The sequence below is a fragment of the Hyperolius riggenbachi genome, chromosome 11, assembly GCF_040937935.1.
Source record: "Hyperolius riggenbachi isolate aHypRig1 chromosome 11, aHypRig1.pri, whole genome shotgun sequence".
In the NCBI taxonomy this organism is placed as follows: Eukaryota; Metazoa; Chordata; class Amphibia; order Anura; family Hyperoliidae; genus Hyperolius; species Hyperolius riggenbachi.
The window spans coordinates 146,796,758-146,816,505 of NC_090656.1; the positions used below are offsets into that span (position 1 = coordinate 146,796,758).

At 44.1% G+C, this 19,748-nt stretch overlaps 1 protein-coding gene across 9 annotated transcripts in view; it reads left to right on the forward strand.

The window, feature by feature from the left end:
* KCNK4 (potassium two pore domain channel subfamily K member 4) overlaps positions 1-19,748 on the forward strand; it is a 716,641-nt gene that overhangs the window by 441,012 nt on the left and 255,881 nt on the right. For 8 of the 9 annotated variants that reach the window (XM_068261282.1, XM_068261287.1, XM_068261290.1 and 5 more), the window contains exon 5: positions 3,648-3,834. In XM_068261282.1, coding sequence (XP_068117383.1) covers positions 3,648-3,834 — 187 coding nt within the window. The remainder of the gene's footprint in view (positions 1-3,647; positions 3,835-19,748) is intronic. The other variant, XM_068261285.1, reaches the window with a different exon arrangement.

The following is a 19,748-nucleotide window of genomic DNA, read 5'->3' on the forward strand; positions in this document are numbered from 1 at the left end:
TGTCACTACGCGTGACTCACCCTGAACGAGTCACGCGTAGTGCTGAAATCAATTGGGAGGAGCCACATGCGGAAGCAAGAGCGTGTGTGGGACGAGGAGGCGTAGCGGCGGATGAGACGGCTCGGGACCCGATTAACACCATAACGGCGGCCAGCCCGGGAGGTCGCACGGTGGGGGGGGGGGGAGCCCATTTTATGCACTCCGCAGTAATAATTCATTATTTCTCAGTTTTCGGCCATTGTAGTTTTAAAATTTGAAATGGTGTTCTCTTCTGTTCTTTTGATGTATTCTGAGTGTCCTATTCTGTACTTGAATCCTGTATGTGCCAAGCTCTGCTCCTGAGGATGGCGCAATGCTGAAACCGGTAAAGCTGCGGAGACTGGGCAACACTCTACAACTGATCTGATCGATATAAGCACTGGATGTTCATTATATGCACATTTTATTTGCCCATTAGTCCCGGTTTAGACAACATTTCAAATATTTCCCTAGTACAAGGCGGCAATATTTTATTTGGAATAAAGGTGTATTTTTTTCCATTTTGCGTCAATAATTACAAGCCCATTTTTGAAAAAATAACAGTAATATACCCTCACGACATACATATTAAAAGAAGTTCAGTCCCAAAGGTAACTTTTCATGTATTTTTTTTTATATCATTTTTTTGTGTAATATATGCAAATGTTTTATTTTGGTAACTATGGGGGAGCAGGAGTGGTAAGGGGTTCATTTTAATGGGAAATTTGTGTATGAGAGTGTAATACGATGATGAATTTTAGTGTAATGTAATGTGTTAGGGTGTATTCCCCCCGCCCCCCCCCCCCCCCCCCCCCCCCCCGGTTTATTCCTCTGTGTACTGAACAGTACACAGAGTAAGTAATGCATGTTTGTGTTACTTTCATTTTTGTCAACAATCGCAGGCATCTCGTTGATGCTGGTGATCACTGACACAGGCACTCGTTCCTATTCAGTGATCTCCATACTAATGAGCAGCGATGACAATGTGCAGGACCAAGTATTTTTATGCCTTCTCCTGGCTCAACAGTGATATTTGAGGGTTCAGGATAGAAATGTGCCTAATTTTTAGTCATTGTTTTGTTTATGCTGTTATTATTCTGGTTGGACTTGATGGACAAATGTCTTTTTTTAACCAAACTAACTATGTAACTACAGTATATAGTGGAATACATTTTCATATGAAAAAAGTGTTATGAAAAATGGCATCCAGTATAATGCAGTTTGTATTCCAATATCTTTTTTTTCAAAGGTTAAAGGAAACTTTTTTGCTTGGTGTAGCCACCTTGCCTAGGTTAACTCTGTCCATTATACAAATAGTTTTGACAACAATTTGATTTGATTACATTTGCCCACTTTGAGCATGATTCACACTATTTACGTAAAGTTATACTAGGAGAGTGCGCTTTGTGTACATAAAATGTAAACGCTGTTAAAATTTGCATGCACTGTGTGCACAAATATATTTTACAAATGCAATTTTACAAAAGTTTTGTGAATTGCATATTTGTTGCAAAATAATTTTGAATGCTTTGTGGCATGGAAAGACTGCTACATACTTACTGTAGAGTCTACATTCTAAGGCGCAAAGATTCAACTAAAGCATGTTATGAATACTAAAACTGTGCACCACAAAGTTTCAAGGAGCTAAATACTATACGTAAGTAAAAGTAGTAAACCAAAGAAGCCTATCTATGTCATCTTTGGCACCCTCCAAGCCACCATGACGTAGATATACTGATTAGCTTGCAGCCCTGCTGTGCACGATCAGGTGCGCTTCAGAGCACACCTCCCGGCACTGACAGCTGCAATACTAATTGGTGAAAGGGAACATGTTCCCTTGTAGCCAATTAGAGACCCCCTCACGGATGAACGATTACCGCTGTAGCAAACAGCGGTGATCTTTCATCTCTCCCCTCGGTGGCCAAATCGGCTAAAAAAGATGATCAGCAAGCAGCCTGACTCACCTTATCTCGTTCCAGCGATCAGCCTGCAGCCTGAGCCTCCGATCCCTGCTCTGAACTCAGCCGTGTAATGCCGGTTGCCCGGGTCCTGGCTTGATGAAGTCATCACTATTCAGCATCACAGGGCTGCGTGCAGAGCGGGGATTGGAGGCTCGGGCTGCAGGCTGATCGCTGGAACGAGATAAGGTGAGTCAGGCTGCTTGCTGATCATTTTTTATAGCGATCTGGCCACCGAGGGGGCTGCCTGGGTGGGGGACTGGGGCATCTGGCTGGCCATTATGGGGGTGCGTGGACCCCTGGTGGGGGGTAATATATGCAGCTGGGGGGGGGATAAAATAAGAGGGGCCAAATATACTAATTTTGAGTGTAGAATTTTATACTGGGGCGGATCTGGTGGGGGGGGGGGGGGGGGCCTAATTCTGGGTGTACCCGCTAATCCTGAGGGCACATCTGGCTATAATGGGGAACCGCTATTCCTGGGGACACATTTGGTTATAATGAGGGGCAGCAATCCTTGGGACACATCTGTCTATCTATACTCGGAGATGCCAAACACAGAGGACACATCGGGCTATACTGGGGGTGACTGATATTGTGGACACATCTGGCTATACGGGGGAGGGGGGGGCTGATATTCGGGACACATTTTGCTATCTATGCTGGGGGACATAATACTGGTGACATGTTTTTATCTCCTGTGGCACTTTTTATTTTTAAACTGGAAATGATAAAAACTGACAAAAAAATGATTTTTTTCATTTTTCTCCTCTTTTTCCCATTAAAATGCATAGAAAACTTTTTTGGTCTAGGAACAAAATACTCGGCAATGAAAGTCTAGTTTGTACTGAAAAAAACGATACATAGATCATTTAGGTGTAGTGAATAGGGATAAAGTTATGGCTGATTAAATAGGGACATAGCTAAAACGTCAAAATTGGACCCTTAAAGACACTCTGAAGCGAGAATAAATCTCGCTTCAGAGCTCATAGCCCTGCTAAACCGCCGCAATAGCGCCGCTAAACGGGGGTCCCTTGACCCCCAAACCCCCCACTGCGACACTTGGTCGCAGACTTGGTCGCTCCTGGAGGCAGGGCTAACGACTGCAGCCCTGCCTCCAGTCGCGTCTATCAGCGGCGCATCGCCGCCTCTCCCCCGCCCCTCTCAGTGAAGGAAGACTGAGAGGGGCGGGGGAGAGGCGAAGATACGCGCTGACAGACGCGCGTGGGGCAGGGCTGCGGCGGTTAGCCCTGCCCCAACCAGGAAGCGCTTCCCCGCATTACGGAGGGGATTTGGGGGTGAAGGGACCCCCGTTAAGCCGCGGTATAGCGGCGGTTTAGCAGGGGCACACATGCCCCTGCTAACTCTGAGGTCTGAAGCAAGATTTATTCTCGCTTCAGACTCTCTTTAAGGGGAAAACAAGGTCTGGATGCGAAGTGGTTAAATGATATTTAGCAGCGACTTGAACAGGGAAATATTTTGTGTATTATTTCAATAATTTAGTGGCCACTCAGTTTTGTTTTTTTTCCCTTTTGAAAGATAAATAATTTTCTTTAAACTGATGAATCTTGAAGTCCCTCTGTTCAGGTTTAGCTTACTTTTGATTTTATGAAGAACAAATTTAGTCTGCCTTTATAAACATGTTCAACTTATGTTTCTTTATTGTCACAGAAATGGCGTGTATCTCCTACCATTGTACGAGTTATATCGGCTGTGCTCTTTATCCTCATTGGCTGTCTGCTCTTCGTTCTTATACCTACTTTGATCTTCCAGGAGATTGAACAGTGGACTCTTTTGGAGGCCATCTACTTTGTAGTTATCACACTTACCACCATTGGATTTGGAGACTATGTAGCAGGTACTCAGTATCATCATATTCTGTATTCTGTTTGTTGTCAAGAAAAATGTTTACTTCACCTATAGTACAACACATGCTATTAATCATCTCTTACACTTATTTTCACTTTAAGGTTTTCTTTAAAGAGTAACTGTCAGGCATAGAATCCAAAATCAATTCTCTATTTGTAGCTGTTAAATAAGTGAAATGGATGCTAACCGGGCCGAATCTAGAGTTTTTTGCTGCCTTAGGCAAACATGTGAGGATGCCCCTGTACCCTCCCAATTTGGAATGATCGCACAGCACCCGACAATTTACTCTGCTTCATTTAGTGTTCTCACATGACATGCTGCAACTCGCTCAACACCATAACACACTGACCGGCTGTGAGTCTGTGACAAATAAACTGCTCACCCTCAGGCACTCCATTCCTCCTCAGTCTGGACAGCAGTGCCACCTCCTCCCTTCTGCTGTGCATGTCAAATAAAACACTGACAAACAAATCTTCCACTGTGCACAGTCCTGTGGACAAAAGCGTTGGGACCTTGCTCCCAGATGCTGCTGCTCCTCAAACTTGTGGGAATACAAGTGGATGTCTACAGAAATACAAACGCAATAGGAGCGCTCTCTGGTGCATTACTCCCTTTAATAGAATCACTGACAATTAAAATTGCACTTACAAGATAAAAGCTCTTTCAAGCATGTCACATAAATCCAAAGACAACCTTAGACCTCCATCCGACTGATCTGATGAAGGCGCAGGGCACCGAAACACGTAATGACGTAACTGGCGCAACCACCACAGGCACCGCCCATCCCCTGACGGACACCGCCGGTGTACGGAGCATCCATCCCCGCTACTGGCTACATTAGGTGAAAGTCGGATGGAGGTCTAAGGTTGTCTTTGGATTTATGTGACATGCTTGAAAGAGTTTTTATCTTGTAAGTGCAATTTTAATTGTCAGTGACTCTATTAAAGGGAGTAATGCACCAGAGAGCACTCCTATCGCTTTTGTATTTCTGTAGTCAAATAAAACACTGCTGCTCTCCTGCGTTTCTGTCCTCACTCACCGTCAGTCTCCTCACACAGAACAACGTGCTGCTTTTCCCCAATGATGACCTCTTCTCCTCCTACTCTGATTGCATGCTGTACATGTAAACACACAGTACAGTCATGCTGCCCCTGCAATCTCTGCAACTGATGCAAATGTTTCACCTTGCTACATGAGAGAACCGGCCCTGGAAGTTAACCAAGGAATTCAAAAACTTAAAATCAATCTTAATTTTTTTCCCAATAGAATATCATTTCCACGGCAGTTCCACGTCTGTGTTACCTAGACGTGGTGAATATCATGTTAAGACATTTGTTTTTTCCCTTAGCATTTTGTTTTGTCTTTGTTATTGATCCACATATCCTCATGTTTAACCACTTCTATACCACAGGGTTTTTCACCTAAAAACCACAGCAATTTTAACATTTCAGGGAGGCAAGGGTTAATGGGCTTAATGGGGGTATAATTTATTTTAAAAAACCCTCACTGATGCTGATCACTCACTAATGCTGTATTAGTTATCTGAGATCCTCTCACGAGTGATCTCAGTAACTGTAACAGCATAGTGACTGATTCAATGTTTACACACATTCTGAATGAATGAGCACTGTCATTGGCTTTGGCAGTGCTCATTCAAACTTGTAAGCACTTTGATTGGCTGACCAGCGGGTGCCGAACGCGGCCGCACATCCGCGTGCACGCGACCGCGCATCCGCTCACAGCGGGAAAACAAACAGGAGATGCCTATCTACGCCCCTGTGCCCCAGGTGAATTTTAAAGGGGCGTAGATAAGCGTGGCAAGGGTTGCTAAGTGGTTAATCGTGTCTGTTCTACTTGCCTGTTCACCTTGTGTATTATGCACTGCACTGCTCCTTCTTGGGCATTATAGTACATTTTTTGAGATTATTCATTACCCTCACTCATGGTGGCAATTGTTTTGATTAACTCTACGGGGTCAAACTCTCCCATGAAGCGCCAGCTTTTATTTAAAGAAAGCAAATGGCTTCGGGGCCGATGTGGTCGTGGTTCAGGCAACCCACTTTAGGGCTCCTGACCAGCCCAAGTTGGTTTCTAGGGATTATCCAACAGTCTATTATGCTTTTGGTTAGGCGAAAAAGCAGTGGTCGCTATTATGCTTTGTAGATCTTTACAATTCCATATTCGGAAGGTTATATTGGACCCACACAAGCATCACTTGCTTATGCAGAGGAAATTGGGACACAGATCTTTTATTGGGTACTGTTTATGTTCCTAATACGGAGCAAATTTCATTTCTTAAAAAACTTCAGAAACAATTGATGTGGTTTCCTACAGTTGACTGGCTGCTTGGGGGAGATTTCAACCTCATTTTCTCTTCTGCCTTAGATAGGTCTCCTTTATTGAAGAAGGTAACACAGGCTAAGGTAGATGCCCTATCCAGCGAACTTAGGAAGTGGGTTTGTTTACATCAGTTGGTTGACATTTGGAGGATTAAAAACCCAACGGACAGGTCATTTACTTTTTTACTCTAAAACACACAGCTCCTATAGTAGATTAGAATGTGTCGCTTTTAGAAGATGAAATCATTGTTGATTCTCTGGTGAAGGATCTTACTGAATATTTTGCTATTAACAAGGGCTCGGTGGCTCAGGTATCCACTATTTGGAATGCACATGAAGCCTTTATTAGGGGTTGCCTTATTAAGGGAGGCACTAATAAGAAGTGTAATGATCAGGCCCTGAGCTCTAGACTGGAGACTGAAGCAGTTAAAGATGCCTGAAGGTCGGTATAGGCTGAATCCTTCGACAGAAAATCATAAAGACTGGCAAGCGGCTAAACTCAAAGTTCAAGAGATACAGGCAGCTGAACGTGCCTTAAACTGGACAAAGCAGCTTTATTATGACCACATGAATAAGGCTCATACTCTTTTTGCTAAGAAGATGAGAGGCGAATGTAATAACGCTAGACTGTTTATTCCCTTAGAAACTCTACTGGCACTGTCTCATCTGATCCCTCTCACATAGCTAAAACGTTTGAAGCTTATTACACTCAACTTTATAATATATATCAATCTGTTGGTTGTGCAAATTCGGGTGATGTGTTCCAGGTACTTTTGGATAATATACAGAGTGGGCCATTTACAGTGGGTTCCAAAAGTATTCGGCCCTTTAAACTTTTCCACATTTTGTCATATTACTGCCACAAACATGAATCAATTTTATTGGAATTCCACATGAAAGACCAACACAAAGTGGTGTACACATGATAAGTGGAACGAAAATCATACATGATTCCCAACATTTTTTACAAATAAATAACTGCAAAGTGGTGTGTGCATAATTATTCGGCCCCCTTTGATCTGAGTGCAGTCAGTTGCCTATAGACATTGCCTGATGAGTGCTAATGACTAAATAGAGTGCACTTGTGTGTAATCTAATGTCAGTACAAATACAGCTGCTCTGTGAGGGCCTCAGAGGTTGTCTAAGAGAATATTGGGAGCAACAACACCGTGAAGTCCAAAGAACACACAAGACAGGTCAGGGATCAAGTTATTGAGAAAATTAAAGCAGACTTAGGGTACAAAAGTTTCCCAAAGCCTTGAACATCCCATGGAGCACTGTTCAAGCGATCATTCAGAAATGGAAGGAGTATGGCACAACTGTAAACCTACCAAAACAAGGCCATCCACTTAAATTCACAGGCCGAACAAGGAGAACGCTGATCAGAAATGCAGTCAAAAGGCCCATGGACCCTGGTGACTCTTGACGAGCTGCAGAGATCTACAGCTCAGGTGGGAGACTCTGTCCAAAGGACAACTATTAGTCATGCACTGTACAAAGTTTCCCTTTATGGAAGAGTGGCAAGAAGAAAGGCATTGTTAACAGAAAGCATAAGAAGTCCCATTTGCAGTTTGCCACAAGCCATGTGGGGGACACAGCAACCATGTGGAAGAAGGTGCTCTGGTCAGATGAGACTAAAATGGAACTTTTTGAAGGCGCATGCGCGGGCTTCACCAAGATGGCCACATAAGGAAGGAGCTCCGCTAACACCGCCGATAACCCCAGCCGCTACGCAGCATTTGGAAGCTCCTACAGCGCGGCTTACCTCTGCTCCTCCTGCCGAAGCTACCAGCCACCGCCCGATATGGCTCACAAGGCCCCGAACAAACCGGGAGCAATGGGAGCAATGGACAAGTTCCTCTGCCCGGCCTCCTCCCAAGATGGCGCCGCTCCACTTGCCCACTACACCCAGCCTCACGCAGACGAGCCAGCACAATCAGGTACACCTTCCCAGACTCCATCCGCAGAGCCTGTCACTGCTGCCATACTAGAAACCACCCTCCAGAAACACTACCAAATGCTATATTCCTGCCTGCAATCCTTAATACTGACTGCAGTTAACGATCTGAAAAGGGAGATCACAGACATAGGAGATCGTACAAATGCTCTAGAAGCAAAAGTAGACTCCATGGCTCAGAAACAGGCTGATTTGGAAGACGACCAACGCGTTATGCTATCTGACTTAAAAAGCCTGCGCTCTGGTCACAAAGATTTAGAAAACCGAGAACGCAGGCAAAATGTCCGGATAAAGGGCATCTCCATGCAAGTGTCTAACGATAGCCTGAACGCACATCTCCTTGAACTTTTCCAATTGATAGTACCTGACTTGCCAATTGATCTCTGGAGAATGGACAGGGCTCACAGAGCTTTGGGAGAAAGGCAAAACTCAGCGGGCAAACCTAAAGACATTATCATCCGTCTCCACTATTACGAGGCTAAAGAGGCTCTCTTCAGGGCGTTACGCAACACTCCGGCTATAGACTTTAAAGGGGACTCTGTTTCTATATACAATGACCTTTCCCTTATAACTCTGGCCAAACGCAGGGCCCTTCGGCCGGTCACACAACTCCTGCGCGATTCCAAGATACCATACAAATGGGGGTTCCCATTCAGGCTGATCGTTTCAAGAAAGGGACTGACCTTTACCCTAACTGACATAGACGATGCAGATCTTTTCCTCAAGCAAATGGGCCTTCGCTTTCCCACACAATCTAGCTCCCCCAAGCATCGCTCCCCGGAAGCTTCCCCCCCCCCACGCAAGGTCAGGCACATATCAGAATGGACCAAGGTGCCTCTACGCAGCCTCTCATCTCAGAATACCTCCGATGATATGGAAGCCCAATCTACTTGAACCAATCTACACCTGATTTAAAAGGCCCCTCTTTTTAAGAAGATGGACTCACCACAGTTTCCACTCCCCACACATACTTGGAACTGTCTGCCTTCTTACTCCATCCCTTTAAGTCATTTGAAGGGGACCGTACTTAACCCCATATCTTGCATGGCTTACTCTCAAAGTCCCGATAGCCACATGTTCCCTAAATCTCCCCTCCGATCTATATCGTCCACCACTGCATAATCAGGAGGTCTTATGTTTTGGCTTCTCCCTTATGGTGGTCTCTTGGAGACCCAGTATGTTCCTCAGGAGGCACTCCAGTTTAGGGACTTACCTGCACCTGCAGGTCCCCTCTCTCTGGACTGCCTCACCCAGGTGGCTATTTAGCCACGTTCCTTTTAGTGGCTCTCATTTAAATGATACTGTTCAACTGTTCTTGTTATTGTTTTGGTTTGTGTGTGATCTATCTTTCTTCCCCTTTAGGTCTGAAGTATACACTAATATGTCTGGTTGGTCTCTCTATACTACTAACGATGTGACTTAGTGTAGTGATAATGGTTAAATGCCTTACGATTAATGCTAAGGGGCTAAATACCCCTCAGAAAAGGTTTGCCCTTCTTAAAGATCTCAAGAGGCTAGATATAGAGATAGCTCTGATCCAGGAAACACATTTTAAACAAACTGATCCTAATCGTTTATACAGTAAACAGTACTCAGGAATTTACCTATCCTCAGGCCCTTCCAAGAAAGCAGGAGTAGCTATATTAGTAAAAAAAAAGGCACCCCCTTTCAAGTTTCTCGTACCATCTCTGATTCCCAGGGACGGTACCTAATCCTGGTTGGTAAACTAGCAGGCAAGCCTACGACAATAGCCTGTCTCTATGTCCCTAATACCAATCAAACTACCTTCCTCTCTTCATTCCTGCTAAAGCTTCAAAAAGTGACTGAAGGTTCTCTAATCCTCGGAGGAGATTTTAACTTAGCCTTTTCTTCTCACCTGGATAGGTCCTCCCCCACAGGACCATCAAATACCCCCACCTTACATGAGCAGAACTCCAGGCAGTTCAGAGCCCTCATGAGAAAACATCACATCTTAGATCTTTGGAGAATAGTCCACCCAAAATCAATAGACTACACTTTTTTCTCCCCACCACACGCCTCCCATTCGAGGTTAGATTATTTTTTCGCTCACGCTCCAGTAGTATCAATCCTCTCAGACTCCCAACATCACCCCTTTGCCTGGTCCGACCACCAAGGGGTTTCTATAGAACTAAACTGGTCCCTCAATCCCCACAAGGCCCACCCTTGGCGTCTTAACGAATCACTACTACAAGACAAAACACTAGTTTCTAAACTCTCTGATGACCTTCAGTCATTTTTGTAGAGAACACCCCATCTGTTAGTTCTTTTGGAATGGCCTGGGAGACCCATAAAGCCTTCATCAGAGGCCTACTAATAGCAGAGGGCACTAAACGAAAGCGCCAGTCCAGCCACCGACTTCAGGCTCTCTATCAAAAACTTTCTGAGACCCAAGAGCTTTTTAAAAATTCCTCCACTTCTGAAAACTTTTCCCTCCTTAGGTCCATTAAATTAGAAATTAAACAGCTGCTGTTGAGTCCTCAGCGCGCACTCCGCGTTTTCGTATTCGGGTTAGCTTTGCGCTTAGGCCAAATACGGGAACGCCACGCACCCACACACACACACAGTTGCAATCTTACACTGTCGTGAAGCAAAGACCCACTAACAGTCGTTCCGAACGATACTGTTAGCCACTCTGCTGTCGCTACTCGCACTGGCGTTGTTCGTACGTTGGGTCAGCTGCGCGCTTAGGCCAACGTATGGCAAACGCCCCCCCACACACAATGCAATTACAATTTCATACGGTAGTGTTGCTCAAGCGTACAATTAGGCATGAACTTATACACGGTTACACTTCAGTCTCTTCTAGGCTATGAGTGTTAGTTTAGTACAGCAGAAGTCAAGCTTATTAAATAATAATTTAATATTCCAGAAAAACATAGAACAATGCAGAACTTAATATATACAAAAGATTACAAAAAGACAAAGTAAAAAAGTTACAAAATTAAGAGTTACAAAGATAGCACACACGGATATTTGCGTAAAATAAAAATGGGGATTAAAAAAACGTTACCAACTTGAAGGTCTCAACGTTGTCGGCAGGAGCATGCCGCTTGTTCGACCAGAAGTCGAGATCAACTCTAGCTATGCGCTAACTCCAAGAGCAGATAGTCACTAGGCTTCTGCCTCTGCTTTTTATACTCTGAGCTACGCCTGGAGGCTGCAACTTCCTTGGGGAGGGGAGGAACTAGGTTTTAATTACATCCTCAGCCATAATTGGATTTCTAGAGATCGAACATCCACAAAAAATGTACTATAGCCCACATACATGAAAATACTTCCTCCAATAATTTAATTTCCTCACAGTGAAATAGTGTTTCTTCACCACAAGTTGACATGTGTTAGACTTTTCCTGCCTAGGCTTGCTTTGTGTATTGAGACAATGGGCCGTCTCCTGAGTTCAAAAAGCCAGGCAGATAATCCCATTAGCAGAAACTCAAAGCATTTCCTATGGTCAAGACAATACCCACTTCCTTGCCCATTGAAGGGGACTGGTCCATTCACTGAAGACAATGGCAGCTGTCTACATCAATACAAAAGATCACAGCGTACAGTTCCTCTGGACAGCCAGAAACAGGTAATGAGGTTCCCTTTGTCTGTCTATTGACACCACACACAATCACATTACTAGTCCATGAAGCTAGCTGCCACTATCTTCAAGTCATACTGGCTGACCTCCACCTCTGAAAGATATACAGCAGACATAAAAATGATAGAATAGGTTTCTGTACTCCCTAATATCATCAGCACCTTAATATATCTCCACAGATGGTACTTAACCCCAGTATTACTGTCTCAAATCTATCCTGGATCCTCTAACCTTTGCTGGCGAGGTTGTGGCCTTGCGGGATCTTTAGAGCATATTTTTTAGTCATGTCCTGTCTTAACCCCCTTTTGGCAGGAGATCCAAAAATTAATCCTTCAGGCCTTGGATGTGACTATCCCCCTGGACCTCACTATTATGCTTTTAGGCAAATCTCTCCCTAAAATTCATAAGTTTGAAAGAATCCTAATCATTCGTATTCTTACCGCAGCTAGATTATCCATCTCTTCAAATTGGAAAAAAATAGCTCCCCCAGAGCTTTCTGAAGTTATAGTCAAACTCAAATGGATAAAGCTAATGGAAAAACTCACAGCTACCCTCAGGGATACAGAAATACGTTTTGACAAGATATGGGGTCCATGGGATAATCACTTCCCTAACGACTGAGTTTCTGAGCCACCTCCAGACATCATGACCACCCACAGGGCTCACCACATTTAACCACCTTGGCCTATATACATGCCATACAAACTAGAGAACCAACCAGACCAAACTTTCTTCCTTCTTTTACTTCTGTCTCTCTCTTTATGGTCTTTCTCTCTACCTTAACAATCTCTAGGTTAAGAAATAAGACTAACTCTGGGGACTCCTTTTTTCTTTTCTCTTTTTTCTTTTGTTCTTGAAGATAGTAGCTTAATGTTTTTTCTTTGATTATACTCCCAACATACATGATTGTACAAATGTTATTATGTCAAATCTTATTGCTACCTCTTCCTCTTTGACAAACTTGGAAACCAACAGTTTTTATGTCTTGAAATAGTCTACAGTTATGGAAATGGACTTCCGCCTTAATATCGGGCTTAACCCCTCCAAGTTCACCCATGTCTTGGGTGTAATCACCAAGTTTACCTACTATTTGTTTCTCTGCATACTATATTGTGCTAATAATCTGTTTTGATCTTTTTATAAGCTGAGATAAAAATCAGTGTTACAAAAAAAAAAAGGAACTTTTTGGCCAAAATGCAAAACGCTATGTGTGGCGGAAAACTAACACTGCACATCACTCTGAACACACCATCCCCACTCTCAAATATGGTGGTGGCAGCATCATGCTCAGGGGGTGCATCTCTTCAGCAGGGACAGGGAAGCTGGTCAGAGTTGATGGGAAGATGGATGGAGCCAAATACAGGGCAAACTTGGAAGAAAACCTCTTGGAGACTGCAAAGGACTTGAGACTGGGGCGGAGGTTCACCTTCCAGCAGGACAATGACCCTAAACATAAAGCCAGGGCAACAATGGAATGGTTTAAAACAAAACATATCTATGTGTTAGAATGGCCCAGTCAAAGTCCAGATCTAAATCCAATCGAGGATCTGTGGCAAGATCTGAAAACTGCTGTTCACAAACTCTGTCCATCTAATCTGACTGAGCTGGAGCTGGTTGCCTTTTCTTTAACCCACCCTGGTTGCCGTTTCTTTAACCTCCTTCCCTCAGGACGCTGCTACAGGGCCATTTACACAAAAACCACCAGACACAGAAACACCTTTTTCCCCCAAGCAGTCCTCCTCATCAACTAGCTTTCTCCAACGACATCCCGCAGTCTCCACCAGCCACGCAAGGAGTCATGTCTGCATGTTTGAACTCTTGCCGTGGCATCGAACCACACCCCATGACTAGCCGCTAACATCACATGTTTACAATTTGCATTATCGCGTGGTGTCATTGCACTACGTTGTTGTTGCTGCTGTTATTTCTTGCTGCTGTCGCTCCTGTTGTTGTTCACACTACTGTTGTTATTGCACTATGCCGAATGCCGTTTGTTACCACAAATAATTCCGGGTGCAGTACCTGCCGCACTTGGCGAATAAAGCGTATTCTATTCTATTCTATTCTGTTTTGCAAAGAAGAATGGGCAAGGATTTCAGTGTCTAGATGTGCAAAGCTGGTAGAGACATACCCTAAAAGACTGGCAGCTGTAATTGCAGCAAAAGGTGGTTCTACAAAGTATTGACTCAAGGGGCCGAATAATTACGCACACCCCACTTTGCAGTTATTTATTTGTAAAAAATGTTTGGAATGATGTATGATTTTCGATCCACTTCTCACATGTACACCACTTTGTATTGGTCTTTCACGTGGAATTCCAATAACATTTATGCATTTTTTTAGCAGTAATGTGACAAAATGTGGAAAACTTCAAGGGTGACGAATACTTTTGCAACCCACTGTATATGGATACACCTTAATAAAATGAGAATGCCTAGTGATATTAACTTCCTGTTTGTGGAACATTAATATATGTAAGGGGGGAGACTTTTCAAGATGGGTGGTGACCATGGTGGCCATTTTGAAGTTGGCCATTTTGAATCCAACTTTTGTTTTTTTCAATAGGAAGAGGGTTATGTGACACATCAAACTTATTGGGAATTTCACAAGAAAAACAATGGTGTGCTTGGTTTTAACGTAACTTTATTTTTTCATGAGTTATTCACAAGTTTCTCTTTGTTTACAGCCATTGACACATCACCTAGATTAACACATGAGGAGTGGATAGAAATTGTGTTGATGTTTGGTGAGCGCAGTAACCGGATCATTGCAGAAGATTTCAATGCAAGACACCCTACGAGACCAACCATCTCCCATGCTACAGTTAGCAAGCTGCTTGCTAAGTTTTGTGAAACTGGTTCAGTGGTGGATTTGCCAAAATGTGGACTCATGAAATCTGTCACTAATGAAGAAACATCAGTGGCTGTCCTAGCTTCATTCAGCAAGAGCCCACAGCATAGCACTCGCTGCATGTCACTGGAGAGGGGCATTAGTCGAACATCCCTTCGGCAAATATTAGCTACTCACAAATGGCACCCTTACAAACTCCAAGTACTGCAGCATCTCAATGAGGATGACTCAGATCTGTGCACTGAATTTGCAGAATGGGCAAAACAAAATTGGAACAGGACCCTCAGTTTACACAGATGATTTTGTTCAGTGATGAGGCAAACGTTTATGTGAATGGTGAAGTTAACAAACAAAACCACCGCTATTGGTCTGACACTAACCCACATTGGATAGATCCCTCCAAGACTGTTTGAACAAAAAAAATGATGGTATGGTGTGGTATATGGGGTACAACGATAGTGGGGCCATTCTTCATCAATGGAAACCTCAAGGCCACTGGATATTCAAAATTGTTACATGATGATGTGTTTCCCTCTTTATGCAGTGAAGCTGGCACGTTCCCTGAGTTTTTCCAGCAAGATGGTGCACCACCACATTATGGGTGTCAGGTCCAAGCATTCCTAGATGAACAGTTTCCTGGTAAGTGGATTGGTTGTCGTGGGCCAGTTAAATGGCCCCCAAGGTCTCCCGATCTGACCCCCTTAGACTTTTATCTTTGGGGTCATCTGAAGGCAATTGTCTATGCTGTGAAGATACGAGATATGCAGCACCTGAAACTACGGATACTGGAAGCCTGTGCTAGCATTTCTCCTGCGGTGTTGCTATCAGTGTGTGAAGACTGGGAGAAGAGGGTTGCATTGACAATACAACACAATGGGCAGCACATTGAACACATGTTATAAGTGGTCAGAAACTTGTAAATAACTCATGAAAGAATAAAGTTATGTTAAAACCAAGCACACCAATGTTTTTCTTGTGCAATTCCCAATAAGTTTGATGTGTCACATGACCCTCTTCCTATTGAAAAAACAAAAGTTGGATTCAAAATGGCCGACTTCAAAATGGCCGCCATGGTCACCACCCATCTTGAAAAGTTTCCCCCCTCACATATTGTAACAAACTTACCTGGTGTGGTCTCTGCAAGCTGCTCTGACAGTTTGGAGCAGCTGGAGGAAGCTTCCTTTTTCTTTTTTGATCAAAGGCATCCCCGGCTTACCTGTAGACGTGAATCAGAATGATGGCATCCCCTATAGATGTGGGTCGGCGTGTTGGTTCTGGCAGGACGCACACAGCTCAGAGCTGTCTTTATAGGCTGAGGAGGCGTGTCTGATGGGGTGTCAGCGGTGATGTCATCAGCTGACACCTTTTTGCAGGAGGTGCTGTCATTTCTGGGGGCTGGGCTTTTGCTCTGCCTCCTGGGTATTTAAGGCCAGAGTATTCACTTGCTCGTTGGCCTTGATACTAATCAGTACAAATGGATATGGGAGAGCTGGCAGGCACTCGGGCAAACGCTGCAGATATAGGCAAAAACAACATCCAATAGACTATGTGCTCATGACAAGTACTAGATCGGTTGCAAAAATCAGAAGAGCAGAAAGGTCAGGCACTATAGTTTAATGAAACGCAAATGGCACAAACAAAACTCTTGACAGTGCATGAGTGAGTGCTGAAAATTGCAAGAATGTCCAAAGCTATACCTGGATGTTGGTGGGAGGCAGCGGGTGTGGGCACCAGTGAGGTGCACGCCCTAACGACCGTTTCGCATAGGCTTACTCCAAGCTTCTTCCGAGGTTAGTACACAAGTGTTAAGAACGCTGGCGGAGTTAAATGCGCGTCTTTAATATGATGCGCATCCGGTCCGCCGTGGAAGACCCGCCTACACTAATACGCCAAATCAGAGGCATCCAGAATCCAGGAAATGCCTGGTGGAACTCATGGTCACGTAGGAGCTGCGTGCAAACGTACGTTATGACGTATTGCACAGCAGCCCGCGACGTCGCGTCAACCGGCAAATAGTGGACGTAGAGGAAAGTTGCTATGGCTGCTAGAAGTCCCGCCCATAGTAAACAGAACTGCCTGGCATGGCAACGAGCCTCACTGTGCTGGTATAACTGCAGAATGAACATTAAACATGTAAAGAATGCAGAAAAGCGCAGGTGGGCATATTATAGGAGATGCCAGGTGAAGGCATCAAATACAATTGCCCATATGCATACTAAAGTCAAAATTTGGAAGCAGAGCAAATCTCACGTAACCGTGCTTATTAGCACAATGACTACCACTTAAGCCTGGAAAAGGACACGAATGAAATAGAGCGCAAAAGGAAGCGGGATAGCAAAGTGTCCCAAGGAGAGGGTGGCAAATGGAAAGTCAGGAGGGAAGGAGTGAAAAGTGGCGTGAAAATAGGGGGGAGGAGGGAAAAAGGAATGAAAAAGGGGGGGGGGAGAAAGGAGTCGGAAAGTGAAAGGAAAAGGAAGGAAACAGGGGAGGTGAAATGGAACACTATGGTATCAAGAGAAAGAGTGTGGGGTTATAGAGAGTCTAAAGAACAGGCACCACAGAACTAAGGCACCATTGGGTCACACCATGGCCTACAAGATGTATAAAATTACATATGCTTTAATTATAGAAAAAATCTCTAAGGGGTTATCAAAAGTTTATACAAAAATATATAAAAATATATTGATACTTTAAATATATACACAAAAGAGAAAAGTGGCCATGGTAGGAACCGTTAGGGCAACAACAGGCGGTCCAGAGATGAACACCAAGACACCAGGAATATTAAGGATCTAAAAAGCAGGCAAGGTCGACATAGTCGTTGAGACCCAAAGCTCCCATAGCGTTAGTGCGCAAGATCCAATGCGCTTCCTGTCTAAGTAAAAGTTTCTTCCGATCACCGCCCCTACGTGGGGCATTGCAAACATCAATACAAGCAAAAGAAAGAAGGCTGGGGTTGCTATTGTGAGCTGTAGACATATGCTCGACAATTCGTGGACAACCTTTGTTTTTAGGAAGAAGGCGAACGTGTTCTAAAATACGTTCTTTGACCATTCTGGTCGTCTTGCCAACATAAAAGCGTTGGCAAGGACACCACATGGCATATACGACAAACTTGGTCCTACACGTGGCAAAAAAAGGAATTTTGCACTGAACTGGGCCTAGTTGAAAGGATTTGCCAGTCTTCATTAGGGAACAGGCTTTACAAAAGCCACAGCGGTGGTTCCCTGTAGATGCAAAATCGCTTAGCCAGGTACGCTGTGGAGTTTCGTGAAAATCGCTATGTACCAGGAGATCACCAATAGTGGGTGCCCTTTTAAAGGCTACAAGTGGTTGGGGTGGTAGAATATCTTTCAAAATAGGATCTTCCAACAGGAGGGACCAGTTCTTACTAAAGGTCCACTTGATTTGATTGGCCATAGGGGAGAATTCAAACGAGAATACTCCTGGGCCCAGGGCTGGCGCTACCATTAAGGCAAAGGAGGCAGCTGCCCCAGGGCCCCAGAGATTGTACAGGCCCCCAGTGGCTACAAGAGGAAAAAAATTTTCAAATCGGCCTTATAGTTTTTGAGAAAATCGATTTTAAAGTTTCAAAGGAAAAAAAAAACACATTTAAAAACCTGCCGACTTTAATGGTTAATAGCAAATCCACCTTAAATGCTAGAAACCCTAAATTTCCAGGATATGTTAAGGAGATCATTAGGACTAAGAGGAAAAAAACAATTTTTCAAAAAGACCTTATAGTTTTTGAGAAAATCGATTTTAAAGTTTAGAAGGAAAAAAGTATAGTTTTAAATGCAGTAAATGTGACTTTTAGTAGCAAACCTAGTAGTTTAATTTTAATTAGTAGTAATTTTACATGCATCAAACGAAAGCGCAATAAATTTCCTGACGGGGTTTCCAGGGGGTCTATACGCAGCCGCAGCGCTTTGGCCAGGGATTGCTATACAGCCGCAATATGGCTGTATGAAGATCCCTGGCATTTCTTCCTATTTTCCCAATTTTTTTTTTATGTTTAAAGTGTGGGAATTTAAAAAAAAAAAATTATGTGGGGTCCCCCCTCCTGAAACTTTTTAACCCCTTGTCCCCCATGCAGGCTGGGATACAATGTGGAGCTCCGACCGATTGGGACTTCACACCCTGACTATACCAGCTGCAAAAAAGGTCCCCTAATGCCGATTTTTGTTCTGGGGTATATGTTGGGGCCCCCCCCCCCCCAGGTTTATTTTGCCCTGGGGCCCCATTGTTGCTTAAACCGGCCCTGCCTGGGCCTTTTGAAGATTTTTTACGTTCTTTTCTTTTCACCAACTCAGACCTGTCTCTATCAGTTGCTTTTCTGATAGCTGCATTAAGGCTATTTTCACTGTAACCTCGAGCAAGGAGTCTCAACTTGAGTTCTTCTGCTTGTTTAATGAAGTCCTCCAATTTGGTATTGTTTCTGCGTAAACGCAGAAACTGTCCAAAAGGAAGGGATTCTGTGACATGTTTAGGATGATAGCTGCTGTGATGTAGGATGGTATTGGAAGCAGTGGACTTGCGGTAACCCCTCGTCACAACACCATCCTGTGTAACAGCTAGTTCAAGATCAAGGAAGCAAATACTATCCTCTGACCACTCCATAGTAAACTGCATGTTAACTTCATTCCGATTGAGATAATCTAAGAAGTCCTGAAGGAGTGGGACACCCCCCGACCAAAAGGCCAGGACGTCATCCACATACCTGGACCACATCCTCAAAGCTGAACGAAAAGGATTATTATCAGAATGTATGTAAATTTCTTCCCAAGCTCCTAGAAAAAGGTTGGCATACGTGCAAGCAGCCGGGGTCCCCATTGCGGTGCCCGACACCTGCTGGTACCAAGTATCCCCAAAAAGGAAGGCATTGTGTGTGAGAACGAATTGTAGACACTCACAAATAAAATCATTGTAGGAGTCGTCTTTGTTCTCCCTGTCCAAAAACATTCTCACAGCACTAATGCCATCAGGGTGTGGGATTCTACTATAAAGACTTGTAACATCAATGGTCACCAGCAGGTCGTCTCTGCACCACAATGAGGACCCAAGGCCCCCCAATACATCAATGGTGTCACTGAGATGGGACGGAATATGTATCAACAAAGGGCGGAGGATGTGGTCCAGGTATCTGGAGA